Below are 14,181 nucleotides of genomic sequence, written 5' to 3'. Positions count from 1 at the left end.
GATCCAGCTGTTCTGTCACAATACAATAACTTCTGTTCAGAAAATGTTTTGCAGCTGAATGGTACCGTACCTGCTAGTGCGGTAGGAGGGGGTGGTCAGATCACTTAAAAGAAATGGTCTTCAAGCTTCTAGATGTTCTGTCCCGAGTGTATTAGGGCCTATTTTGAGGCTGGATACCAGCAGTTACCATTTGAGTTGATTGTTCTGCCTGTTTTATTTGGCCTACTCAACAAGTTACCGTTTGTGTTCATTCTTCTTCCTGTTGTGTTAGGGCCTATCTTAAGGCTGGATACCAGCAGTTACCATTTGAGTTGATTGTTCTGCCTGTTTTATTTGGCCTACTCAACAAGTTACCGTTTGTGTTCATTCTTCTTCCTGTTGTGTTAGGGCCTATCTTAAGGCTGGATACCAACAGTTACCATTTGAGTTGATTCTTCTGCTTGTTTTATTTAGGCCTATTGTAAGGCTGGATGATAAGTTACTGTTTGAGTTCATTCTTCTCCCTGTTGTACTAGGACCTGTTGGGTGTCTTATGTAAGGTTGGATATGAACTTGAGTCCATTCTTCTGCCTGTTGTATTTGGGTTTAACTTAAGGGTGGATATCCGCAAGTTACTGTTTGAGTCTATTCTTCTTCCTGTTGTATTAGAGCCTACCTTAAGGTTGGATGTCAACTATTTACCGTTAGAGCTACATTTCATTGAAGTGATGTGATGCATTAAAAGGTTAGCACGCTTGCCTTTGACAGATACGAAGTAAAAAAAAAAAAAAAAAAAACCTGTCTACATACCATATATTGTTATACCTTAGAGATGATAAATTTATTAAATTGGTATAAATGACATAGCTCACCATGTGTTAAATTTCCCACAGCACCTAACAAAAATACCACTTGTGCCAGTATATATGTCGGTTGAGCTCTCCAGAATGCCCCAGGATCTCCTACTTTGACGAACCAGTCCAGCCACTGAAACAGTCACGATGTTTACTTTTATTCTTCACTTGTGGAAGTCAGTATTGATAAATGGCTTGCCTGCTTTCCTTCGGATTTGAGAGATGATGAGGAACCTGGGCACTGTATGCAGCCAGCTGTTCACTGGGGAGTGAAGATGACACATACTTCTTCATTACAGAGTTTATTGCGAATGACACTGCTGTTTAGTTTGTTGGAACAATCAATGCCTAGGCACTTGATAATGAAGTGATTTGCTACTGTGGTTCACATCTTCTGATGTGTTCCATGTTTGTCTTTTCATTTGCATCATACAATAGACAGGCGTACTGTGTGTATTGAAAATTACTATCCTGTATAGGTGGCTTGCCAAACAATCATGGCCTGTTGTCAACGTTCACATTGCAGAAGTGGATTTACGTGGTCCTTGGAGGATTGTCTCTGGGATAATCAATACAATTTTCAAGGTTTTATATTTTGCTCCATCAAAAGATTGTTATTTTTGAGCAAATCTGAATTTACTTTTGATTAATTGTTTTACAGAATAAGTTATTGTAAAATTTCAGTGACCTTTTAGCTAAAAAGTCTGGTGTTTCATTTCCCTTTATATGTCGATGGGAAGGAATCTATTGTAAAGTAATTTTTTTCTGTAGTTTAATTAGGTAATAAGTCATTTTCGTACAATCCTAAATTTCAGATCCTTTTGTAGAATGTTGCGAAATTATAGCTTGCTTAGCTGCCCTTGAATCTGATAATATGACAGCATTTTGGAAATTGTTTACTGTAATCTACGTATAAGAGGTTTTGCAAAGATATTATAACTTCTTCATAATGTCTTGTATATGCTACTATAAAAAAAAAAAAAAAAAAAAAAAAAAAAATACACAGGGCATATTGCTGCAGCTTCTATCTCTCTTGAATATGTATAAGGGATCTGAATGTATAAATTTGTAACCACTAGAAATGGAGTCTTTGCAGGTGGATTTGTTTTGCAGTTATATGGAAGACAATTTTTTAAGTAAATGTACTAGTATATGATTTTGAATTGGAGACGAAGTTTAAAAACATAGGTTGACGTTTTTGAAATAGTGGTTCACAGACGAAGGTTGTAGCTTCATACAGGTGTGTCGGGGGAGGGCGGGGCCTCCTTAGACTGAGTCAGTTACTATCCAAAAAATTTATAAGTGTTATATCTTCTTATTTTAATTCCACACCAATGAAAATGTAAATTTCCTTTTAACATAACAATCAGCAATAAGAAGAATGAGCAATAATGAACAATTACTTCTTCTAGACAATTCAGTTTGTTCATTGAAACACTGCACAGTTGTGTCAGTAAGTTTAAAAATACCACTAGGCAGTTATAAGTGTGACACTATGTTTGTGTCTGTGTCCAATGACTATATTGTGGAATAATTAGAAATACTGATAGGGAGTTGAGTGTGATTGTACTTGTGCCCAGTGACTATATTGTGGAATAATTAAAACTACTGATAGGGACTTGAGTGTGATTGTGCCTGTGCCCAGTGACTATATTGTGGAATAATTAAAACTACTGATAGGCAGTTGAGTGTGATTGTGCCTGTGCCCAGTGACTATATTGTGGAATAATTAAAACTACTGATAGCCAGTTGAGTGTGATTGAGCCTGTGCCCAGTGACTATATTGTGGAATAATAAAAACTACTGATAGGCAGTTGAGTGCGATTGTGCCTGTGCCCAGTGACTATATTGTGGAATAATTAAAACTACTGATAGGCAGTTGAGTGTGATTGTGCCTGTGCCCAGAGACTATATTGCGGAATAATTAAAACTACTGATAGGCAGTTGAGTGTGATTGTGCCTGTGCCCAGAGACTATATTGTGAATTTTATTAGTAACAACAATGTAATTTATTCGTCACAACAATAATTCCTTTCTACAATTCACCTTAAACGCTCTCGTCAACAATTGGATCTTCACTCACACAGCATTCGTTATAGCACTCCACCGACGACAATGACAATTGACTTGGACTATTACGCACAACAATGAACTGTTAATCTTAACTAATATTTACAAAGCACTATTTACAAATCAGAACTACCAGTTCTGATTTCACAGTTCTTCTATCTCAGTCACTCGAGTTCACGGTATCTCGAACCACAGACCTTCAGAGACAGTTCACTGTACTCGAACTCGGGTCCCTCCAACTGCGGTCCACTGCACTCGAACTCAGGTCCCTCCAACTGCGGTCCACTGCACTCGAACTCAGGCCTTCGGATGCTGACGCAGATGCGGACGCACACTCGAGTCGAACTCCGGCACACAAGTCTGGCTTGCTTGCTCTGGCTTTCTCACTGACTGAATAACTGAAAAACTCGAAACTCCGAAACTGCTGTCGTTCCTTCGCGACCGTAATTTATAACTACAGTGACGTAGCCTCGAAAGTTCTTCCCGTCTCTAGAGATGGCATTCCAGAGAAATCCAGAGCCCTCTCCTCTCTACCAGCACCAGATGGGCGCGCAAACTCGTCGCGTGACGTAATACACCCTCTCTCTTCTCTCCACCGCGCGACGTCACTCAATGTTCCGTGCAGCCTGTGCGATCTGCTTTCATGCGGGACGCTGGTCGTGAGTTCGAATCTCACGTCGCTGTCACAATATTGTGGAATAATTAAAACTACTGATAGGCAGTTGAGTGCGATTGTGCCTGTGCCCAGTGACTATATTGTGGAATAATTAAAACTACTGATAGGCAGTTGAGTGCGATTGTGCCTGTGCCCAGAGACTATATTGTGGAATAATTAAAACTACTGATAGGCAGTTGAGTGCGATTGTGCCTGTGCCCAGTGACTATATTGTGGAATAATTAAAACTACTGATAGGGAGTTGAGTGCGATTGTGCCTGTGCCCAGTGACTGTATTGTGGAATAATTAAAACTACTGATAGGGAGTTGAGTATGATTGTGTCTTTGTCCAGTGACTATATTGTGGAATAATTAAAACTACTGATAGAGAGTTGAGTGTGGTTGTGTCTTTGTCCAGTGACTATATTGTGGAATAATTAAAACTACTGATAGGGAGTTGAGTGTGATTGTGTCTTTGTCCAGTGACTATATTGTGGAATAATTAAAACTACTGATAGGGAGTTGAGTGTGATTGTGTCTTTGTCCAGTGACTATATTGTGGAATAATTAAAACTACTGATAGGGAGTTGAGTGTGATTGTGTCTTTGTCCAGTGACTATATTGTGGAATAATTAAAACTGCTGATAGGGAGTTGAGTGTGATTGTGTCTTTGTCCAGTGACTGTATTGTGGAATAATTAAAACTGCTGATAGGGAGTTGAGTGTGATTGTGTCTTTGTCCAGTGACTATATTGTGGAATAATTAAAACTGCTGATAGGGAGTTGAGTGTGATTGTGTCTTTGTCCAGTGACTATATTGTGGAATAATTAAAACTACTGATAGGGAGTTGAGTGTGATTGTGTCTTTGTCCAGTGACTATATTGTGGAATAATTAAAACTACTGATAGGGAGTTGAGTGTGATTGTGTCTTTGTCCAGTGACTATATTGTGGAATAATTAAAACTACTGATAGGGAGTTGAGTGTGATTGTGTCTTTGTCCAGTGACTATATTGTGGAATAATTAAAACTGCTGATAGGGAGTTGAGTGTGATTGTGTCTTTGTCCAGTGACTGTATTGTGGAATAATTAAAACTGCTGATAGGGAGTTGAGTGTGATTGTGTCTTAGTCCAGTGACTATATTGTGGAATAATTAAAACTGCTGATAGGGAGTTGAGTGTGATTGTGTCTTTGTCCAGTGACTATATTGTGGAATAATTAAAACTACTGATAGGGAGTTGAGTGTGATTGTGTCTTTGTCCAGTGACTATATTGTGGAATAATTAAAACTACTGATAGGGAGTTGAGTGTGATTGTGTCTTTGTCCAGTGACTATATTGTGGAATAATTAAAACTACTGACAGGGAGTTGAGTGTGATTGTGTCTTTGTCCAGTGACTATATTGTGGAATAATTAAAACTTCTGATAGGGAGTTGAGTGTGATTGTGTCTTTGTCCAGTGACTATATTGTGGAATAATTAAAACTGCTGATAGGGAGTTGAGTGTGATTGTGTCTTTGTCCAGTGACTATATTGTGGAATAATTAAAACTGCTGATAGGGAGTTGAGTGTGATTGTGTCTTTGTCCAGTGACTATATTGTGGAATAATTAAAACTGCTGATAGGGAGTTGAGTGTGATTGTGTCTTTGTCCAGTGACTATATTGTGGAATAATTAAAACTACTGATAGGGAGTTGAGTGTGATTGTGTCTTTGTCCAGTGACTATATTGTGGAATAATTAAAAATATTGGTAGAGAGTTGAATGCGAATAATTTATAGTCATATATTTACAATTGATAAATTCCGAAGCCTAAATCAGAAGAAAAATGGCTATAACGTGCCAATGCAGGTATTTCATGAACATAATGGTAAGTACATGCACTTACTGTTCTGTTAAAATCCGGCTAGTAGAAGTTATATGCAAATTTACGTACTCCTGAGTCATCAGAACTTTGAGCAAGAGATCCTGATCACTGTTGTGAAGTTCAATCGGAGTACTTTCATCTTCTTCAAAATCGTGTAATTTGGTTACAATCATAACAGACGCACAAAATATGTTGTTCTTAGCAGCAGCCATTTTACTTGTCACTTACCATTGTGTTCCTGCTACATGCGGCAGCCGGGGTTTACGATATGTCCTCCCCCTACCATCCTTTGAGAAGACTGGAAACTGCTACCCAATGTCTATAGTAGGAACTGGTAAAAGCAGCAATTGAAGTCGATGATCCCAAAATACATGATGGTGGCCCAAGCAGCAAAATTCATAATTTCAAGGGAAAAATTGTTCCGGGGCCGGGTATCGAACCCGGGACCTTTGGTTAAACGTACCAACGCTCTCCCAACTGAGCCGGGGCCTTTGGTTAAACGTACCAACGCTCTCCCAACTCAGTTGGGAGAGCCCGGGACCTTTGGTTAAACGTACCAACGATCTCCCAACTAATTAAAACTACTGATAGGGAGTTGAGTGTGATTGTGCCTTTGCCCAGTGACTATATTGTGGAATAATTAAAACTACTGATAGGCAGTTGAGAGTGATTGTGCCTGTGCCCAGTGACTGTATTGTGGAATAATTAAAACTACTGATAGGGAGTTGAGTATCATTTTGCCTGTGCCCAGTGACTGTATTGTGGAATAATTAAAACTACTGAGAGGGAGTTGAGTGTGATTGTGCCTGTGCCCAGTGACTATATTGTGGAATAATTAAAACTACTGATTGGCAGTTGAGTGTGATTGTGCCTGTGCCCAGTGACTATATTGTGGAATAATTAAAACTACTGATAGGCAGTTGAGTGCGATTGTGCCTGTGCCCAGAGACTATATTGTGGAATAATTAAAACTACTGATTGGCAGTTGAGTGTGATTGTGCCTGTGCCCAGTGACCATATTGTGGAATAATTAAAACTACTGATAGGCAGTTGAGTGCGATTGTGCCTGTGCCCAGTGACTATATTGTGGAATAATTAAAACTACTGATTGGCAGTTGAGTGTGATTGTGCCTGTGCCCAGTGACTATATTCTGGAATAATTAAAACTACTGATTGTCAGTTGAGTGTGATTGTGCCTGTGCCCAGTGACTATATTGTGGAATAATTAAAACTACAGATAGGGAGTTGAGTGTGATTGTGTCTTTGTCCAGTGACTATATTGTGGAATAATTAAAACTACAGATAGGGAGTTGAGTGTGATTGTGCCTGTGCCCAGTGACTATATTGTGGAATAATTAAAACTACTGATATGGAGTTGAGTGTGATTGTGCCTGTGCCCAGTGACTATATTGTGGAATAATTAAAACTACTGATAGGCAGTTGAGTGTGATTGTGCCTGTGCCCAGAGACTATATTGCGGAATAATTAAAACTACTGATAGGCAGTTGAGTGTGATTGTGCCTGTGCCCAGTGACTATATTGTGGAATAATTAAAACTACTGATAGGCAGTTGAGTGTGATTGTGCCTGTGCCCAGTGACTATATTGTGGAATAATTAAAACTACTGATAGGCAGTTGAGTGTGATTGTGCCTGTGCCCAGAGACTATATTGTGAATTTTATTAGTAACAACAATGTAATTTATTCGTCACAACAATAATTCCTTTCTACAATTCACCTTAAACGCTCTCGTCAACAATTGGATCTTCACTCACACAGCATTCGTTATAGCACTCCACCGACGACAATGACAATTGACTTGGACTATTACGCACAACAATGAACTGTTAATCTTAACTAATATTTACAAAGCACTATTTACAAATCAGAACTACCAGTTCTGATTTCACAGTTCTTCTATCTCAGTCACTCGAGTTCACGGTATCTCGAACCACAGACCTTCAGAGACAGTTCACTGTACTCGAACTCGGGTCCCTCCAACTGCGGTCCACTGCACTCGAACTCAGGTCCCTCCAACTGCGGTCCACTGCACTCGAACTCAGGCCTTCGGATGCTGACGCAGATGCGGACGCACACTCGAGTCGAACTCCGGCACACAAGTCTGGCTTGCTTGCTCTGGCTTTCTCACTGACTGAATAACTGAAAAACTCGAAACTCCGAAACTGCTGTCGTTCCTTCGCGACCGTAATTTATAACTACAGTGACGTAGCCTCGAAAGTTCTTCCCGTCTCTAGAGATGGCATTCCAGAGAAATCCAGAGCCCTCTCCTCTCTACCAGCACCAGATGGGCGCGCAAACTCGTCGCGTGACGTAATACACCCTCTCTCTTCTCTCCACCGCGCGACGTCACTCAATGTTCCGTGCAGCCTGTGCGATCTGCTTTCATGCGGGACGCTGGTCGTGAGTTCGAATCTCACGTCGCTGTCACAATATTGTGGAATAATTAAAACTACTGATAGGCAGTTGAGTGCGATTGTGCCTGTGCCCAGTGACTATATTGTGGAATAATTAAAACTACTGATAGGCAGTTGAGTGCGATTGTGCCTGTGCCCAGAGACTATATTGTGGAATAATTAAAACTACTGATAGGCAGTTGAGTGCGATTGTGCCTGTGCCCAGTGACTATATTGTGGAATAATTAAAACTACTGATAGGGAGTTGAGTGCGATTGTGCCTGTGCCCAGTGACTGTATTGTGGAATAATTAAAACTACTGATAGGGAGTTGAGTATGATTGTGTCTTTGTCCAGTGACTATATTGTGGAATAATTAAAACTACTGATAGAGAGTTGAGTGTGGTTGTGTCTTTGTCCAGTGACTATATTGTGGAATAATTAAAACTACTGATAGGGAGTTGAGTGTGATTGTGTCTTTGTCCAGTGACTATATTGTGGAATAATTAAAACTACTGATAGGGAGTTGAGTGTGATTGTGTCTTTGTCCAGTGACTATATTGTGGAATAATTAAAACTACTGATAGGGAGTTGAGTGTGATTGTGTCTTTGTCCAGTGACTATATTGTGGAATAATTAAAACTGCTGATAGGGAGTTGAGTGTGATTGTGTCTTTGTCCAGTGACTGTATTGTGGAATAATTAAAACTGCTGATAGGGAGTTGAGTGTGATTGTGTCTTTGTCCAGTGACTATATTGTGGAATAATTAAAACTGCTGATAGGGAGTTGAGTGTGATTGTGTCTTTGTCCAGTGACTATATTGTGGAATAATTAAAACTACTGATAGGGAGTTGAGTGTGATTGTGTCTTTGTCCAGTGACTATATTGTGGAATAATTAAAACTACTGATAGGGAGTTGAGTGTGATTGTGTCTTTGTCCAGTGACTATATTGTGGAATAATTAAAACTACTGATAGGGAGTTGAGTGTGATTGTGTCTTTGTCCAGTGACTATATTGTGGAATAATTAAAACTGCTGATAGGGAGTTGAGTGTGATTGTGTCTTTGTCCAGTGACTGTATTGTGGAATAATTAAAACTGCTGATAGGGAGTTGAGTGTGATTGTGTCTTAGTCCAGTGACTATATTGTGGAATAATTAAAACTGCTGATAGGGAGTTGAGTGTGATTGTGTCTTTGTCCAGTGACTATATTGTGGAATAATTAAAACTACTGATAGGGAGTTGAGTGTGATTGTGTCTTTGTCCAGTGACTATATTGTGGAATAATTAAAACTACTGATAGGGAGTTGAGTGTGATTGTGTCTTTGTCCAGTGACTATATTGTGGAATAATTAAAACTACTGACAGGGAGTTGAGTGTGATTGTGTCTTTGTCCAGTGACTATATTGTGGAAAAATTAAAACTTCTGATAGGGAGTTGAGTGTGATTGTGTCTTTGTCCAGTGACTATATTGTGGAATAATTAAAACTGCTGATAGGGAGTTGAGTGTGATTGTGTCTTTGTCCAGTGACTATATTGTGGAATAATTAAAACTGCTGATAGGGAGTTGAGTGTGATTGTGTCTTTGTCCAGTGACTATATTGTGGAATAATTAAAACTGCTGATAGGGAGTTGAGTGTGATTGTGTCTTTGTCCAGTGACTATATTGTGGAATAATTAAAACTACTGATAGGGAGTTGAGTGTGATTGTGTCTTTGTCCAGTGACTATATTGTGGAATAATTAAAAATATTGGTAGAGAGTTGAATGCGAATAATTTATAGTCATATATTTACAATTGATAAATTCCGAAGCCTAAATCAGAAGAAAAATGGCTATAACGTGCCAATGCAGGTATTTCATGAACATAATGGTAAGTACATGCACTTACTGTTCTGTTAAAATCCGGCTAGTAGAAGTTATATGCAAATTTACGTACTCCTGAGTCATCAGAACTTTGAGCAAGAGATCCTGATCACTGTTGTGAAGTTCAATCGGAGTACTTTCATCTTCTTCAAAATCGTGTAATTTGGTTACAATCATAACAGACGCACAAAATATGTTGTTCTTAGCAGCAGCCATTTTACTTGTCACTTACCATTGTGTTCCTGCTACATGCGGCAGCCGGGGTTTACGATATGTCCTCCCCCTACCATCCTTTGAGAAGACTGGAAACTGCTACCCAATGTCTATAGTAGGAACTGGTAAAAGCAGCAATTGAAGTCGATGATCCCAAAATACATGATGGTGGCCCAAGCAGCAAAATTCATAATTTCAAGGGAAAAATTGTTCCGGGGCCGGGTATCGAACCCGGGACCTTTGGTTAAACGTACCAACTCTCTCCCAACTGAGCCGGGGCCTTTGGTTAAACGTACCAACGCTCTCCCAACTGAACGCTCTCCCAACTCAGTTGGGAGAGCCCGGGACCTTTGGTTAAACGTACCAACGATCTCCCAACTAATTAAAACTACTGATAGGGAGTTGAGTGTGATTGTGCCTTTGCCCAGTGACTATATTGTGGAATAATTAAAACTACTGATAGGCAGTTGAGAGTGATTGTGCCTGTGCCCAGTGACTGTATTGTGGAATAATTAAAACTACTGATAGGGAGTTGAGTATCATTTTGCCTGTGCCCAGTGACTGTATTGTGGAATAATTAAAACTACTGAGAGGGAGTTGAGTGTGATTGTGCCTGTGCCCAGTGACTATATTGTGGAATAATTAAAACTACTGATAGGCAGTTGAGTGCGATTGTGCCTGTGCCCAGAGACTATATTGTGGAATAATTAAAACTACTGATTGGCAGTTGAGTGTGATTGTGCCTGTGCCCAGTGACCATATTGTGGAATAATTAAAACTACTGATAGGCAGTTGAGTGCGATTGTGCCTGTGCCCAGTGACTATATTGTGGAATAATTAAAACTACTGATTGGCAGTTGAGTGTGATTGTGCCTGTGCCCAGTGACTATATTCTGGAATAATTAAAACTACTGATTGTCAGTTGAGTGTGATTGTGCCTGTGCCCAGTGACTATATTGTGGAATAATTAAAACTACAGATAGGGAGTTGAGTGTGATTGTGTCTTTGTCCAGTGACTATATTGTGGAATAATTAAAACTACAGATAGGGAGTTGAGTGTGATTGTGCCTGTGCCCAGTGACTATATTGTGGAATAATTAAAACTACTGATATGGAGTTGAGTGTGATTGTGCCTGTGCCCAGTGACTATATTGTGGAATAATTAAAACTACTGATAGGCAGTTGAGTGTGATTGTGCCTGTGCCCAGAGACTATATTGCGGAATAATTAAAACTACTGATAGGCAGTTGAGTGTGATTGTGCCTGTGCCCAGTGACTATATTGTGGAATAATTAAAACTACTGATAGGCAGTTGAGTGTGATTGTGCCTGTGCCCAGTGACTATATTGTGGAATAATTAAAACTACTGATAGGCAGTTGAGTGTGATTGTGCCTGTGCCCAGAGACTATATTGTGAATTTTATTAGTAACAACAATGTAATTTATTCGTCACAACAATAATTCCTTTCTACAATTCACCTTAAACGCTCTCGTCAACAATTGGATCTTCACTCACACAGCATTCGTTATAGCACTCCACCGACGACAATGACAATTGACTTGGACTATTACGCACAACAATGAACTGTTAATCTTAACTAATATTTACAAAGCACTATTTACAAATCAGAACTACCAGTTCTGATTTCACAGTTCTTCTATCTCAGTCACTCGAGTTCACGGTATCTCGAACCACAGACCTTCAGAGACAGTTCACTGTACTCGAACTCGGGTCCCTCCAACTGCGGTCCACTGCACTCGAACTCAGGTCCCTCCAACTGCGGTCCACTGCACTCGAACTCAGGCCTTCGGATGCTGACGCAGATGCGGACGCACACTCGAGTCGAACTCCGGCACACAAGTCTGGCTTGCTTGCTCTGGCTTTCTCACTGACTGAATAACTGAAAAACTCGAAACTCCGAAACTGCTGTCGTTCCTTCGCGACCGTAATTTATAACTACAGTGACGTAGCCTCGAAAGTTCTTCCCGTCTCTAGAGATGGCATTCCAGAGAAATCCAGAGCCCTCTCCTCTCTACCAGCACCAGATGGGCGCGCAAACTCGTCGCGTGACGTAATACACCCTCTCTCTTCTCTCCACCGCGCGACGTCACTCAATGTTCCGTGCAGCCTGTGCGATCTGCTTTCATGCGGGACGCTGGTCGTGAGTTCGAATCTCACGTCGCTGTCACAATATTGTGGAATAATTAAAACTACTGATAGGCAGTTGAGTGCGATTGTGCCTGTGCCCAGTGACTATATTGTGGAATAATTAAAACTACTGATAGGCAGTTGAGTGCGATTGTGCCTGTGCCCAGAGACTATATTGTGGAATAATTAAAACTACTGATAGGCAGTTGAGTGCGATTGTGCCTGTGCCCAGTGACTATATTGTGGAATAATTAAAACTACTGATAGGGAGTTGAGTGCGATTGTGCCTGTGCCCAGTGACTGTATTGTGGAATAATTAAAACTACTGATAGGGAGTTGAGTATGATTGTGTCTTTGTCCAGTGACTATATTGTGGAATAATTAAAACTACTGATAGAGAGTTGAGTGTGGTTGTGTCTTTGTCCAGTGACTATATTGTGGAATAATTAAAACTACTGATAGGGAGTTGAGTGTGATTGTGTCTTTGTCCAGTGACTATATTGTGGAATAATTAAAACTACTGATAGGGAGTTGAGTGTGATTGTGTCTTTGTCCAGTGACTATATTGTGGAATAATTAAAACTACTGATAGGGAGTTGAGTGTGATTGTGTCTTTGTCCAGTGACTATATTGTGGAATAATTAAAACTGCTGATAGGGAGTTGAGTGTGATTGTGTCTTTGTCCAGTGACTGTATTGTGGAATAATTAAAACTGCTGATAGGGAGTTGAGTGTGATTGTGTCTTTGTCCAGTGACTATATTGTGGAATAATTAAAACTGCTGATAGGGAGTTGAGTGTGATTGTGTCTTTGTCCAGTGACTATATTGTGGAATAATTAAAACTACTGATAGGGAGTTGAGTGTGATTGTGTCTTTGTCCAGTGACTATATTGTGGAATAATTAAAACTACTGATAGGGAGTTGAGTGTGATTGTGTCTTTGTCCAGTGACTATATTGTGGAATAATTAAAACTACTGATAGGGAGTTGAGTGTGATTGTGTCTTTGTCCAGTGACTATATTGTGGAATAATTAAAACTGCTGATAGGGAGTTGAGTGTGATTGTGTCTTTGTCCAGTGACTGTATTGTGGAATAATTAAAACTGCTGATAGGGAGTTGAGTGTGATTGTGTCTTAGTCCAGTGACTATATTGTGGAATAATTAAAACTGCTGATAGGGAGTTGAGTGTGATTGTGTCTTTGTCCAGTGACTATATTGTGGAATAATTAAAACTACTGATAGGGAGTTGAGTGTGATTGTGTCTTTGTCCAGTGACTATATTGTGGAATAATTAAAACTACTGATAGGGAGTTGAGTGTGATTGTGTCTTTGTCCAGTGACTATATTGTGGAATAATTAAAACTACTGACAGGGAGTTGAGTGTGATTGTGTCTTTGTCCAGTGACTATATTGTGGAATAATTAAAACTTCTGATAGGGAGTTGAGTGTGATTGTGTCTTTGTCCAGTGACTATATTGTGGAATAATTAAAACTGCTGATAGGGAGTTGAGTGTGATTGTGTCTTTGTCCAGTGACTATATTGTGGAATAATTAAAACTGCTGATAGGGAGTTGAGTGTGATTGTGTCTTTGTCCAGTGACTATATTGTGGAATAATTAAAACTGCTGATAGGGAGTTGAGTGTGATTGTGTCTTTGTCCAGTGACTATATTGTGGAATAATTAAAACTACTGATAGGGAGTTGAGTGTGATTGTGTCTTTGTCCAGTGACTATATTGTGGAATAATTAAAAATATTGGTAGAGAGTTGAATGCGAATAATTTATAGTCATATATTTACAATTGATAAATTCCGAAGCCTAAATCAGAAGAAAAATGGCTATAACGTGCCAATGCAGGTATTTCATGAACATAATGGTAAGTACATGCACTTACTGTTCTGTTAAAATCCGGCTAGTAGAAGTAATATGCAAATTTACGTACTCCTGAGTCATCAGAACTTTGAGCAAGAGATCCTGATCACTGTTGTGAAGTTCAATCGGAGTACTTTCATCTTCTTCAAAATCGTGTAATTTGGTTACAATCATAACAGACGCACAAAATATGTTGTTCTTAGCAGCAGCCATTTTACTTGTCACTTACCATTGTGTTCCTGCTACATG

General features: G+C 39.6%; 1 protein-coding gene across 2 annotated transcripts in view; it reads right to left on the bottom strand.

Moving 5' to 3' along the window:
* Positions 1-14,181, bottom strand: part of LOC138716216 (uncharacterized) — a 94,173-nt gene that overhangs the window by 68,015 nt on the left and 11,977 nt on the right. Inside the window, exons 1-2 of one of the 2 annotated variants that reach the window (XM_069849054.1) lie at positions 5,651-5,805; positions 852-966 (exon numbers count right to left, since the gene is read on the bottom strand). In XM_069849054.1, the coding sequence (XP_069705155.1) occupies positions 852-966; positions 5,651-5,653 (118 nt within the window). In that variant the 5' untranslated portion in view covers positions 5,654-5,805. Of the gene's footprint in view, positions 1-851; positions 967-5,650; positions 5,806-14,181 lie in introns of those variants that run through there. The other variant, XM_069849053.1, reaches the window with a different exon arrangement.

The sequence above is a fragment of the Periplaneta americana genome, chromosome 16 (genome assembly GCF_040183065.1).
Source record: "Periplaneta americana isolate PAMFEO1 chromosome 16, P.americana_PAMFEO1_priV1, whole genome shotgun sequence".
Lineage (NCBI taxonomy): Eukaryota > Metazoa > Arthropoda > Insecta > Blattodea > Blattidae > Periplaneta > Periplaneta americana.
This window is presented reverse-complemented; position numbering and strand designations above follow the sequence as displayed.